Source organism: Miniopterus natalensis, chromosome 7, assembly GCF_054644295.1.
Source record: "Miniopterus natalensis isolate mMinNat1 chromosome 7, mMinNat1.hap1, whole genome shotgun sequence".
NCBI classification, from domain to species: Eukaryota; Metazoa; Chordata; class Mammalia; order Chiroptera; family Miniopteridae; genus Miniopterus; species Miniopterus natalensis.
This window is the reverse complement of record NC_142087.1, coordinates 13,576,218-13,590,576: the sequence shown is the minus strand read 5'-3', so window position 1 is coordinate 13,590,576 and position 14,359 is coordinate 13,576,218. Positions and strand designations below refer to the sequence as shown.

Below are 14,359 nucleotides of genomic sequence, written 5' to 3'. Positions count from 1 at the left end.
CCCACGTCTGGAACCCAGAACCTACAGAATACTTGAATGCCTCCATTCTGAGGCCCGTCGAGGGAAAGAAGGGGGGGTTCAGCAGGTTATCTTTCCCTGCTTCATCCAGGGCCCCACTTCCATTCTGGGGGGACTTGATGAGTCCACTCAGCTCTGACTGAATGCAGCGTGAGACTAGAGCACAGAATCTGCCCCAGACCCAACGCTCCACAGCACCGCTGCCTGGAGATGCCTGGAGATTGCCCACAGATAGGTCTCGTTTGGGCTGCGCAAGGCATCTTCAGAGAGGACAGGCGTTCTTCAGTTCATCACAGCCTTCCACTCTCCCCATGAAAGTAGCCCCTGGTCTACTCCATTCATTTCCAAACCAAGGCTTCTGGAAACATTTTGCATCCTTGTGTCATGAAGTAAGCCAAAGTAAGAAGGAAGGTCCTTATTAGTTGATGAGAGGGAGGCCAGGGGACAGCTAGAAATTGTCACGCAGGGATAGGCGGGGGCTGGGTGTCCAGGAGGTTCAGCACCATGGATAGCGGACAGCAGCACCAACGAGATGCAGAACCAGGCGAGGAAAGGCGCTGTGCTCTGGCTTACAGCCTCCATGGAAAGGGTGTAATGTTGACTAAGATCTTTATTATTTCATGAAAAATCAGGTCCTGCTTGCTGGTCTCCTCTCTGGAATGTTCTCCACAGTCCAAACCACCACCTATGTAGATGTTCATGTTAAGTGCTGCTGCCTGGAATTTCGTTACCCACCCTGGTCCCAAAGATCCCCTACTTCTCTGGGTATGGAAGCTGTTTTCCTATAAATTACCAGAATCCATGTGCTGGTTCCCCATAATTTTCCTACAATAAATTTTTTGAATCTCTTAACTGTGGACTGTCCTGCTTCCATAGCACCCTGTGGGCAGAGGCAACAATAGCCACAGCTGGTAAGAATGACAAAAGTGGGAGAAGATGCCTGGGTTAATATAGCCTGTATCTCAAAAATACCTGGACACTCTGGCCTAGAGTTTCCCAAAAGCTGAGATGTTTTCTGAAGTGTTTCTGTGACCTTGGGTCGCTCCCCCTTCTTTGCCAAAGTCTCCTCACTGTGAAGTGAGAGTGTTGTTCTCATCATCTAAGTACCTTCAGGCAAGAACAGTCTACAAAGTTATGGTTTATGGGAGAAAACTTATCTTGACTCCCGTAACCCCATTTTTCTTCCCTTTAAGAGCAAACTTCTCAAAAGACATGGTTACTCGCTGCCTCTACTTCACCTTCATCTACTGCTCAGTTTTAGATAATCTGACTTCTTCCACCAACTCCTCAAAATAACTCGTCCTCAGTCATTAATGATCTCCTCACGGCCAACACCAGTGAACCTTTATTCAGTGCTTACATTCCTAACACCTTGGATGACGACTTCAGCTCCACCTGCTCTTCCTACCTTTCTCTTCATCATTACCTTGACCTCTGTATTGCACTTTCTGTGCATTTTCCATACCTATGTCACTTACTCTTTTAAATAAACTATGTTGGTTATTAAGCTTTTGCCTCTTGGTTCCAAGTCTGTCCTTCTGTACTCTGCTTTGTGATGCTGGGTTGTTATGATCTCTTACAAAACCAGAAGCCAAGTGCCCAAGGTGGCTCCCCAGGCAGCTGTGAAATTTTCAAATGACCGCGTACATCTTCTGCAGCCTAGGGAGGTGAAAAGTACCTTTGTCTTAGAGCTCATAGCAGCTGAATTGTGGGGTCAGGACCCCCAGCCCTGTGTGGCTGCAGGGGAGCGGACGAGGGACAGAGTGGTGGCAGGTGAGATCAGAGAGAACAACTTGGGACCCTACAGAGCCCAGAGGCATTGCATGAATTTTGGCTTCTGCTCTATTTGCGAAGAGTCCATGGTCTGACTTATGCCTTTAAATGATTGCTTAGGCTGCTGTGCGGAAGAGATTGTAGGTGGGCGAGGAAAGAAGCTGTGAGACCACATAGGACACCCCTGCAATCGTTCAGCCAAGGTGGTGGCTTAGTTGTTAGATGTGGTCAGATTCTGAAAGTGCTGGAAGGATTTCCTAGCAGATGGGTCATGGGAGATGAGGAAAGAGGAGTCAAGGGGACTCCAAGGATTGGGGCTGGAGCAACTGGATGGATTGTGATGCCATTTCTTGAGATGGCGAGGACAGGGGACTTGAACTAAATTCTTTCTGACTCCCAACCCCAGAGCAATAAGGTAAGCCTAATGCCTTGGCTTCAAGATTTTCTGTCCCCATCCTGTAAATTTTATTTGAAAACCATCAGCCATTCATTCACTCATTCATTCGTTCATTTGTTTCATTTAACGAGATCTCATTTGTAACTACCATGTGGTAATCAAGGGAGGTACTGGACACATGAGGATTAATTAGATTCACACCTGCCCTCAAGAGAACAATAATCTGGTGGGGGATTCAGAGATCAGCCATCCTCACACATTCATGTATTGTCATTTAGTCACTCAACAAACATTTCACTAGCACTCAGTTTCTGGCAAACAAGATTCGTGGTAGGCCTTGAGTATGACCTTGCCCTTAAGAAAGTGCTAGTCCAATTGGAAAGCCTGGGGTTAGCCATCCTCGCCCATTCATTCACTCATTTACTTGTTCACTGAAGAGTCACCAACATCCAGCCTGTGCAGAGTCTGGGAGAAAACTCCTGCTGGATGACCCAACAGAGGGCTCTACTGGGCGTCTCCAAGCAACAGGGCCTCCTGCTAGAGCCCCGGCCTCCCCGCAGGGTTCTACCTGCTGCCCTCACCATGTGAGCAGCTGCCAGAGCTCACCACGACACCTCCCCACAGCATCCTGGGGGCTAACTCTGATGTAACGTCCTTGCAGAAAACCTTGAGTCCATCTATCCCAACGGCCACCCTCGCGGCCATCTGACCCTTCTTGACACCTGCAGGTCCCAGAACCCAAGATGCAACCGCTTTGGAAACTCCTGGTCCTCCTCAGTTTTCTGTCCTTGCCCTCGGCACTGCACAGGCAGCCCTGGCCTGGCCTGGCCAAGGCTCACACAAACTGCAAGTCCACCCTGGTGAGAAGTAAGCTAAGCCTATGCTCTGCCCGCTGTCACGGGGGTGGCGGAGGGGTGGGGGAGGGGGAGCATCACCTGGGTCCCGCCACTGATTGTATGACCTCAAGTCCGACACTTACCCTCTTTTCTTCCTTATTTCTTAGACCTCAAGTACAGACAGATGGGGTGGACTTGCGCATACACCAAGTCATAGCACATTATCATTATCATGAGTCACGGCAAAGCCTCTCTTTTACTTGGCTTTATGTTATTTTCCTTTTTACCTGTAATTCTCACTCCCATTCCCTCTTCCTCGGCAGCCACTGCAGTGTGTGTGTTTAAACATGCCCAGATACTCCGGTTTCTCTTCAGGTCCCATAAATCTTTCACCTTTTTTCATATGCTCAGGTCCTTGGAAAGCACGCAGTGTTTTGATTTACATACTGGTATTGCCACATAGATCTCATTGCTTTTGACTGGTTTCACTGAACACTATTGACATCTGTGGCTTCATACTGGCGCAGAGATCCATCCGCTTCACCACCACTTGGCCATTTCCCTAGGGATGGACACTTAAGTTGTATCTAACTCCCTGCCTTTGTAAACTACTCTGAGATGAACATCCTTGCATGTGTCCCTGTTAGGACCTGTGGGAGAATGTCTCTGGGATATACCCAGAAGACGGATGGCTGGGCTCTAGGACAGATGCAAACTCAATGTAACTAAAGACTGCCAGATTGCATTCTAGAATGTCTGTGCCAGTCTACACTCACTCCAGTAATAAATGAGCATACCTGTCTCTCCATGTTTCCCAGCACTGGAGAGTATCCATCTGTGCCAGTCTATTTGAGCTGCCATAGCAAGATACCACAGGCCAAGTGCTTAAACAACAGACATTTTCTCACAGTTCTGGAGGCTGAAAATCCAAGATCAAGGTGCCCACAGGGTTGGTTTCTGGTGAAACGTCTTCTCCTGGCTTGCAGGTGTCCTCACATGTGCACAGAGAGAGATTGTACTCTGGTGTCTCCTTCTCTTCTTATAAGACACCAGTCCTATTGAATTAGGGCTCCACCCTTATGACCAAATTTAGCCTTAATTGTCTCTTTCAAGGTCTTATCTCCAAATACAATCACATTGGAGGTTAAGGCTTCAATATATTAATTTCAGAGGTAGAGAGGAAAGAGGAGAACATAATTCAGTACATAACACTGTCTTTCTCATATTTTCCAATCTGATATGAGAGAGTCACCATGCAGTGATGGCTCAGATGATCAACATCCTCATTCGGACCAGGAATTATAGATAGTGCCTGAACGAAAACAGAGTTCAGGTGGAAATGATAGGATGGCTGAATGGAAGGGAGGGTGGGAAGATGGGTGAATGGGAGGGTGGATGGGAGGGTGGATGGATGGATGGATGAATGGATGGATACTAGACTGTTGACTAATAGTGTCTACTGCTCACAAATTCCCAAGGGCTACTGCCATCACTAACCAAGAATTACTAAGAGTTTTAGGCACTTACTGTTTCACTCTATCTTTGAAACTATTAGGTTAATGTATATCTCTCCCACTAGACAAAAAACTGGCTTGTGTCTTTAGCACCCAGGACAGGGCCTGACACCCAGCAGATACTCAATAAATAATCTTTGGTTGGATGTTCTCAGTATTTCCTCATCAGAATTCCGAGGTGTGTTATCACTGCCGCTATCGTGCAGATGAGGAAATCTGGAATGAGGGAGCTAATGGAGCTAAGATCTGAACCCAGATCTGTGACTCCAGACCTTTTGTTTATAGGCAGCAGAAACATGGGGTGCTGAGAAGGGGTCTGGGAGCTGGCCCTGCAGGAAGGAGGGTGAGGTATAACTGGTTTCTGCTGCTCTGCAATGACCCATAGTGCGGGTCTTGATCACAGAAAGGGTCAGGTCAGTGAAATAAATGTGCCCTGTGGTGAGCTCTGGGGTTTGTCAGAGCTGGGCCCCCATCCTGGGCAGCGGAGTAGAGCCAAGAGAGGAAGAACTTAAACATGTTCATAGCTTTAAAACTTCCCCTCCCTATTGGAATTCATTCTTTCCTGCTGGGAGCTCTACTCCGTTTATTCCTGGCATGGTGTGAGAGGCTTTACATTCATTCTCTCCTTACCTGCCCACTTACTTTAATCTTCAACATTTGTTGTGATTGTGACCTACATCTATGTTAGGCTCTGCGCTCCAGACCCTCTGCAGAAATGTCATATCACCCTTGCAGAGCATAATCTCCCAGGTGAAGGATGTGGATCTCAGGGCTGGGGGCAGGGTGGTGACAGCACCAAGCCCTCAGCAAGAAGTGAGAGCACCAGCCTGCAGCCCAGGCCTCCAGACTGGGAATCCCCTGCCTTTTCCATGACACCGTGTGATGTCACTGACCCTTTACCCATTTCTAGTTATTACCCAGGGCCTCATGAAGCACAATGCAGAGGGCCGAATTCAGAACATCTGCCTCCTGGACAGTCTGAACGCCTCAGAGCAGGTAGCCTCAGGGATGGTGGGCTGGCTGATCGGTGGTGGCATGAGCCTCCAGCAGCAGCAAGAAGGCAGGTGAGACCTTGAACCCCGTCCATGGCCCTGAGACTCTTCATAGAGCTATGGTCAGAGGGCAGAGCTGGGGAATGAAAGTGCAAGCCCTGGGAAGAAGGGAGGAAGGAAGATTGGACGGAGGAGCTGTAAGGCCCAATACAAGGATGGGTGGGGCGGGGGGGGCAGAGTACAAGGGGTATTTGGGGAGGCAGCTTAGCAGGGTAATTAAAAGTGAAAGCTTGGGAGTAAAAACTTCTGTGTTTAAATCCTGGCTCTGCCACTAACCTTGGGGAAATTGCTGGACCACTCTGGCTTCACCTATAACATGGGTACCCAGAGCACAGCCTGGATAAACATCTGGGGTGCCAAAGGAACCTAGGACTAGAGTCAGACATTTGAACCCACTATGTTGCTTGATAGCTATGTGACTCTGGGCAAGGCGCTTGAGCTCTATAAGCTTTGACCTTGAGACCTCATCCGTGAAATGGGCAGAATAATAGTCCCTACCACTGCGAGTTTTGGGAGTTTTCTCTGCTGCACATGGTAGGTGCGTAGCCATCAGTAACTGCAATCAACCTCGCAGAACTGGGCCTGTCCTGCTCACCTTCATTGTCACTCCTTCCTCTTGACGGATGCAGGCCTCCCAGCTCCCTGATCTCAAAGCTGCTCAAACACACATTACAGCCCGCTGTGCCCTGGAGCTCCCTTCTCTCTGACTTGAACCCCTCATTCTCTCCCTTTAATGAGCACCAATACTCTCCAGCGGCCACAATTGCCTCTTTTCATTCATTCCTTAAACAGTTGTTACAGACATTCATTGAGCACCCACTGTGTACCAGGACCTGGGCTGGGTGCTGAGAATACACCTATAAACCAGACATACGGTCACTGCCTTTTGGGATCTGAATCCTAGTTAGTGAGACAGGCCACAAAAGTAAATGACTAATTTCAGGCGGAAGGAGATGTCATGAAGACAAATTTATCAAGGTGAAGGGTGTGAGTGGGGGGCTGATCAGGAGGACCTGTCTAAGGGGTACTCCTTAGACAGAAACCGGAGTAAAGAAGCAAATGCCCTGAGGGACATAGGGAGCAGGGACTGGGAAGGCCCCGAGGTAGGAAAGACACTGGTGCATTTGAGAAAAAGAAAAAGTCCTGCGTGGCTGGATGAGCAAGACGGCAGGTGAGGCCAGGCCCTGCAGGTCTAAGGGGCTGTGGGGTGAGTTCAGATTTTCTTCCAAGGGCAGTGAGAATCCAGCGGGGAATGTTGAGTGAAAGGGGAGTTAGGCTCCTTTGGCTGCTACATGGAGAACAGCCTATAGAGAAGCCAAGATCACGGCCGGAGCCCAGGGAAACTAGAGCATCTCCAGCCAGGAAGTGATGGTAACCTGGGCCAGGTGAAAGCGACAGAGGTGGTGGGAAGTGGCCAAACTCAGGATATATTTTGCAAGCGGAGACAACGACATGACTTGCTGATGATTTAAATGTGGAAATGAGGCATGGAGAGAACCAAAGACAGATCATGGGGTTTGGGCAACCTGGGTGGGTGGTGGGGACATCTGCTGAGTGGGGAGGTGTGGGTGAAAGCAGGCTTAGGGCCTGGGTCTGCAGTGGACTGTGGGTTACACAAATCATATAACAGTGTGGACCTGTTGGGCACTCTGGGACAGCTTACAGCCCAGGGCTCCTGCAGCTGGCTCTTGCCCTCAGAACATCTATAAAAGGCTGACTCCAAATGACTGCCAGGCTCTTTTTGTAGACAGCCAGCCCTATTTGTCAGTCCGAGGCCTTGATGTCGGAGGTCCCTCAACCCTTGTGGGACCTCTGCTCTTTCCTTGTACAGCGCCAACATCACCAACATTCAGCTGGACTATGGCGGGATCCAGATGTCCGTCCCTAAGGAGTGGTTCTTGGCAAACATCTCACTTGAGTTTGACATTGACTTGAGACTGTAAGTCATACAGAAGCAGGATCCTAAGGGGCAGTCCTCCTCCTCACTGGGAACCTGGGAGCTGGGGGCTTAGGGGCAACCTGTGGAACCCAGACCTTTCTGACCCCAACCTGGTTTCAAATCTTGGTTTCCAAATTCACTCCCTGTGTGATCTTGGGCAAGTCACTCCACGTCTCTGAGCTTTGGTTCCTTCGGCTGAAATGTGGATAGCAACCAATGGTCGGTAGAGGCAGGTCATTTGCTCACTTAAACCTATGTGAGTTCAAACCATCCTTTAATATCCACTGCCCCTGAGGCTGCAGGGAAACAGTAAAAATATTGAAAATAAGATAAACTCTCAACCTTTGAATTTCCAAAGGCCCCTAATCTGGTCTATTGAAAGGATTTTCAGAGGCCACTCTGGCTAACAGCCGTTTTCTCCTTAATCGCTGCCTGCGGGACTTAACGGGCAGGCCCCGCGGAGCCCCACGGGCTGCTCTGTGGAGCAGACTCCGAGCGTGGACGAGGCTAGCCTTCACGCTGGCTGCCTCCGCCTCCTCTTCCTCTGTCTCCTGCCCTCCCCCTCCCACCTCTCTCCTCCCCAGGAAGCCCTTCAATAACAAAACCACAAAGGCACACGAACGCATGACCCTCGCTGTGGAGTTCTGGCTGGAGAAAGACGAGTTTGGCCGGAGGGACCTGGCGATAGGCAATTGCCACGTGGAGCCCAGCAGCGTCCACACAACAGTCCTAACTGAGTAAGGTCCCAGCTGCCCTGCCCCAGGGCTGGGCCCCTTCCTGACTGGCCCTTGCTGTGACCACATGTCTCCACCACCTCCTAAGTGAACCCCAAACGGGTCTCACCCTTTCCCCAAGATCTGTTCCTTCCCAGGGATGGCCCTGCCACCTTCCCAGAAAGAAACCAGACTCTTCCCCCCCCTCACTCCCTTCAGCCCACCTTCACCAGCTCCCATCAGTGACCTCTTGGCAGCCCCCACTTGCCCCTCTCTCAGTTCTCTCTGTCTTCACTGTGCCAGCTCGGGGTCCACCTCCTGGGCCATTGCAGGAGCCTCCTCCGATTGCACCTCACCTCCTTCCCTCCGTTCTCCTCCTGCAGTGGAAGTAACTTTCTAGCACAGGAATCTGGCCATGGCCCCCAGCCCCTGCCCCAAACCTTCCAATGGTTCTCCAATGCCCTCTGTATGAAGAGCAAACTCCTGTATGTCACACAGTCCCTACTTGTCCTCTCCTGCCCCACCCAGCCCCACCCTGCAGCCCTTTGCCCCATAGTCTCTCTGAAGGACCTGCCCCTCCATCAACACCCCATCTATTTTCACAATCTCATGTCCTTGCACACGCAGATACTTTTGCTGGATGCCCTTCCCTTCTTCTCTAAAGCTCCTCATCACTCATTCATTCAACAAATAGTCACTGAGGACCTATTATTCACCAGGCACAGCATGCTTGATGTTAGGGATATAGCAGTGAACGAGACAGAAAAAGCAGGGTTCAATAAAGATCTTTACACTGGCTGAGCAAGTCTGTCAACCTCAACAGACTGTGAGTCCCTCCAAGGCAAGATTTATGTCTGATTTCTCTCTGTGATTCCAGAACGCTGAAAGCAACAAAATTCTCAGTGGCTGTCCATTCATTTATTCATCAGACATTCACTGAGTGCCTAGATCATGCCAGACATTCATGGAGAGGACAGTGCAGGGAAAGACTGTGGACTCTGGAGCTCTACTGACCTGGATCTAATCTAATCGACACTTACTAGCTGTGTGGCCTTGGATAAGTTACATCACCTCTCTGAATTGCCCCTCTGCCTTGCTGGCAATAATGCTGCTTGTATAGGGCTGGCTGCAGATTAAATGACTCTGTAAGGTATACTCGATACATTACACTTAGCATTATTTTGCCTGTATTTACCTGTTCTGTACATCTACCTCTCTTTCTAGAGATACCTCACCAAAGATAAAACATTTTCTTCGCAATTTTAGACAAAACCTGGAAAAAGTTATCCCACGCCTAATAGAAAATCAGGTAAGTTTGAGAAAAATATTTTTGCCTTGAGTATCCTTCAGTCTAAGGGTCCAGGCATATATATTGGCAGTTTATGAAAGAGTTTCAAACCTTGGGCTTTAGAATCTGAAAGAACTCAATTAAAATGTTCAGTTTTGCCATCTACTGACTGTGTGTCCTTGGGCAAGTGACTTAGACTCCCTGAGCCTCAGTTACCCCATCTGTAGCATGGAAACCATCACAGTCCTTATTTCATAAAGATGTCATGAGGATTCAGGGAGATAAAACATGGAAGTGCTGTGCATGGCACCCAGCATGCAGTTGGCTCTCAATACAAGGGAGCTAAGACACTCTTGCCATGATTCCAGGTGGAAATCCAGCGGAATCTAAGCTTCCAAGCACAGGGCCTGTAGTTTTCTTTTCCTGTGGCCTGATCTGACCCTTCTCTCTGTCCAGGTATGTCCTCTGATCAGTGAAATCCTCAGGCAGCTGGATGTGAAACTGTTGAAAAGCCTCATGGGTGACTGTCTGCATCCGTCCAGAGAGGACTCAGGATGGGCAAAAGGCTAGAAGAGGTGGCCCACTGGAGCTCCTAGTGAGGCCTGCTGAGGGAGGAGTGTCTGCACGTGCTCTGAGAACACTTAGAGGTGACCACATTACTGTCCCCAAGAGAGCTGGGACAGCAGAGGGCACTCCTACAAGCAGGCTGGACCCCGCCAAGTCACCTAAGGCTCCAAATTACCAGAGATTGTAGCTCCTCCACTCAATCCTTTAGGGAGCACTGGCCCCACCCCAAACCTGAGACCACACACTCCAGTTGCAGATAGACAGATACAGTTCCCGCCCTCCTGGAGCTCACAGTCTAGTGAATGGAAGACAACAAGCAAATAATTTTATGTCATTTGGAAAGAGTTGCAAGGGGAGTGCTCTGGACATGGCCCTTGGCCGGCATGCGTGGATGAGCGTTTTCTCCCCTGTGGGCCTGGGGGTTGGAAGGGTGGACAAGCTGGTGACTGACACTGACTCTCCTCCTTACAGAACAGCCTGCTGCTCATGAACTCAAAATAGCTGGGAATCTGGCCAACCTCCCCATGCCAGGCTTGAGCATTCAGCTGCCTACTGGTGACCGGAAGGAGATTCCACATCTTGTGACCTTAAGTCTCCCTTAGAGTGGGGCTTCCATTGCCCTGAAAAAAAACCTTACCACAGACCCTGTAGACATCCTGTCCTCCCCCATAATAAACTGTAGGTCTGAAGGGTGCAGAGGTCCCCTGCCTGGGCCCTGAGTTTGGGTTCCAGAAGTAAAGCCCCGATGAAGGCTTGTCCTGAGGCTAAATATACCTGGGTTTGTCATCAGCCCAGAAAGACCAGAGAAAACACTCTTTTCCTGTATTTTGCAGCCAGAAGACCATCCACAGATGTGCTCATCAATGTAGCACATCAATGTAGGGTCCTCCTGAGATGTCCCATTCCCTCATTCATTTAACCCATATTTATTGAGCACCTACTATGTGCCAAGCAGTTTGCTGAGCTCCAAGGGAGTGTAGAGAAAAGGTGACAGCATAAATATTGTCATTGAACAGCTCTGAGTTCAAATTCAATTCAGCCCAACGAGAAGTTCCATGAGGGTATGACCATGCGCATCAGGGTAACCAATGACCCCCCCCCCCCCAGCCCCGAGCAGAGGGCCGGCACAGAGTGCAAGCTGGGGTTAAATGAGTGATCACATCCTGGTTGTAGGACTCACTAGCTGTGTTTGGGACAAGGCACTTTACCTCTTGGTCTTCCTCACCTGCAGAATGGGAATAAAATCTTACAGGGTGTGGAGCAACAGGAGCCTTCACACTGCTGGTGGGAGGGAGATTGTACCACCACTTTCTAAAACTGGGTGGCAGCATCTCCCAAAGTGCAACATATGACGCAGCAATTCCGCTCCTAGGTCTGTGCACAACAGAAACATGTGCACATGCTTCTGTACAGGATTTGCTCATAGCAGCAGTGGTCATGATGGCCGCAAAGTAAAAACTCCCTAAATGCCCCTCAAAAGAATCCATAAACAGAAGATCTTGTGGGGTAGCCTCCCAGCAGGATGCTCTACAGCAATGAAGATGACCCGCAACTGCACACAGCCACAGAGGTGTACCTCACACACCTGAGAGAGCCAGGTACAAAAGAGTTCATGTTGCATCTCTCATATGAAGCTCAAAACAGCAAAACTACTAATCTGTGCTGTTAAAGGTCAAGATACTAGTGACCCCTGGAGAGGGGTTAGCGACTGGGAGGGACTCGAGCAAGGCGACAGTGGGCTTCGGGATCTGGTGCTGATAACGGGGAGGGTGTTCAGTTTGTAACAATTCACTTATGCGCATTTTCCTTATGTAGGTTATAATTTAACAAAACATTGTCAATAAACATATTTACCATGCAGGGCGTTTGTCGGAGTGCCTGAAAAGCCCCTTACGATATGTTTAACACATACTAAGTCCATAGGGCATGCTTATTAATGTCATTGAATTCATTGTTAATTATTTGATTAATGACTATTCATTTCTTAAATATGAATTCCCACCCTCCTCCACCTGAGGGTAGGGAAGACCTACTGAGAAATCAAGGGGAAGTCACACACACGTCTTAATAATAGTCCCACAATCATGTTAAGCCCTGGGCGCCAGAAGCTCACATTAAGCATCTCACCAAATCCTCAAAACAGCCCCATGAAGTACTATCCTATTTTACCCATAAGGACACAAAGGCTCGGAGAGAGAAAGACACTTGCCCAAGGTCACACAGCAATGAAATGACCACGTCGACTGCACTCAGGTAGCCCAGACTCTGGAGCCCACACTCTTGACTGCTGTGAATTCCCCCCTCCAATCTTCCCTCCCAACACCACCACCCCAAACACACACACACACACACACACACACACACACACACACACACACACAGAGGAATGTGATGAAATATGCGTTCAGCTGGATTGAGAAGCTCAAACAAGGAAGTGTCAACATCTCAGAGACCAGAATAGGGCAAGAGAGACTCATGTCCCCAACTTTCAATTCAGACTCCCTAATCCGAAATGCTTCAGCGGGGATTTGCAACCCTAAACGCCCATGTTCCCACGCTGATTCCCCTTGAAGGCCTGGGCCTCGAGGCTGTGGGATTCTTCCTGCTCCTGATTCAAAGAGCAAACATGGGGGGGGGGGGGCTGGGCCCCATCCTCCACCGAGGCTGCCTGGTCCCTTGACGAAGGCGGCTTTTGTCTGCCGCCCTCCTGACCCCTCCAGGGCTGGCTCCAGGACCACCTTCTTCAAGCGGCCTCCATGGGTTTCTTGCGCAGTTTTCATTTTAAGGTTCACGGAGCTGTGGGCACATTGTGTTTTCTTCAGAAGAGCTCGGTGCACAGTGGACCTCTGTTATGAGACTGCGGTCTGGGGTTGGGGTGATTTAAGCAGAAATTCAGCCCAAATGCTGAGGAACTTCCTATGTCCTATGACTTAAGCCCTTGCATTACAGAGTCCGGCTCTGCCAGGCACTGGGCTGTGCGCTATTTGTCTCCCCAGTCAACCCTCTCCGCAGCCCCGGCAGGTAGGTGCCGCCCGCTCCCTGTTGCAGGTGAGGAAACTGAAGCTGGAAGAGAAGAAGCATCTTGCCCAGAGTCGCTGGCTGAGCCGAGTCTGCAACTCAGCCCTGTCTGATTCTCAGCACTTTCTAAACTGAAGACTGTGACACAAACTTGCTCTTAAAGCTCTGAGCGCTAAAGCCAGACAGGCCCGATGACAGTGTGAGTTCACTTCTTTCTAGCGGAGGTGGCCCTGGGCAGTTGACTGTCCTCCCGGAGCCTCAGCATCCCCACAGGGTTGTTAGAAATGGTCTAAAGCTTTAGTGTCCCCTGAAAAGCTTTTATTATTATTAGCTGTAAATGGAGGAAAGATTAATCTCCAAGATAAGTGGAACCTGCCTTAAGCAAAAATGCATTTTCTCATCAAGTTGGGGCGCCTATCTCTCTGTGACCCTTTTGCCCTCTGCCCCTCAACAAAGCCACTGGGGCCTCCAAGGCCATCTGAAGATCTCCCTCAACCTCAGCCCCACCTGACCTTGCTCCAGGAACAGAACCAACGTCCCACTCCCTGGTTCTGGAGAATAGGCCTTGGGTAGGTCAGAGCTCCTTGCAAAGATTAACTCTTCCCTCTAAAAAGGGACCTCTTGGTTCACAAAAACATCACCAATAAAGGCCCCCAACCACAATCACAATCAGATACGTAGGAAGAAAGGGAACCACCTATAGTTTCCGATAAACAGCTTGGGAAGGCATTGACGTCACCAACGTGGAAAATACTCGAAATGTCAGCAGCGTGTCCTTCCACGCTTCCCGCCGCCCCCAACCCTTGCCCTGCTTGGGGCAGTGGAACAGGCAGCACCTGTGGCTTCAAGGGGGAGCAACTCCAGGAGCAGGGAGAAGGCTTCGGTTTCCAGTCCCCGGGTCTTTGACAAAACAGTAGTGACAGAAGACAGATCAGTACTCACCAGAGGGTGGGGATGGGGGTGACTCTAAAAGGGAAGCATGGGGGTGTTTGGGGGGTGATGAACTGTTCTGTTTCCTGGTTATAACTGTAGTGACAAAACTACATGTGCATTAAAGTTGATAGAACTATGCACCAAAGGATAAAAAGGCAATTTTACTGTGGGTTAATTTTTTTCTATTTTCTTAAGCCTGGGTTTTTCTATTTCAAAACTCAGGGCCTAGGAGACTTCAAGAATAGCACATATATAATGAATTAAAGCAAGATTTCCTTCCCTAATACTAGAAGAGTCCCTATGTTGTATTG

The 14,359-nt window shown here is 49.5% G+C and overlaps 2 protein-coding genes across 2 annotated transcripts in view; one reads left to right on the top strand and one right to left on the bottom strand.

Annotated features, from left to right (window-relative positions):
- Nucleotides 1-14,359, bottom strand: part of CDK5RAP1 (CDK5RAP1 mitochondrial tRNA methylthiotransferase) — a 170,519-nt gene that overhangs the window by 14,202 nt on the left and 141,958 nt on the right. The window lies entirely within an intron of this gene.
- BPIFA3 (BPI fold containing family A member 3) lies at nt 2,932-10,100 on the top strand. The gene is made up of 6 exons (XM_016200648.2): nt 2,932-3,055; nt 5,449-5,602; nt 7,422-7,529; nt 8,114-8,266; nt 9,467-9,551; nt 9,987-10,100. Exons 1-6 carry the CDS (start codon nt 2,932-2,934, stop codon nt 10,098-10,100), a joined length of 738 nt encoding a protein of 245 aa, XP_016056134.2.

Bases quoted from the DNA above. Each gene is read 5' to 3' on its own strand.
- BPIFA3 (XM_016200648.2), top strand. From the start codon at position 2,932: ATGCAACCGCTTTGGAAACTCCTGGTCCTCCTCAGTTTTCTGTCCTTG. The intron at 7,530-8,113 runs GTAAGTCATACA...TCTCCTCCCCAG, and splicing joins TTTGACATTGACTTGAGACT to GAAGCCCTTCAATAACAAAA. The intron at 9,552-9,986 runs GTAAGTTTGAGA...CTCTCTGTCCAG, and splicing joins CACGCCTAATAGAAAATCAG to GTATGTCCTCTGATCAGTGA.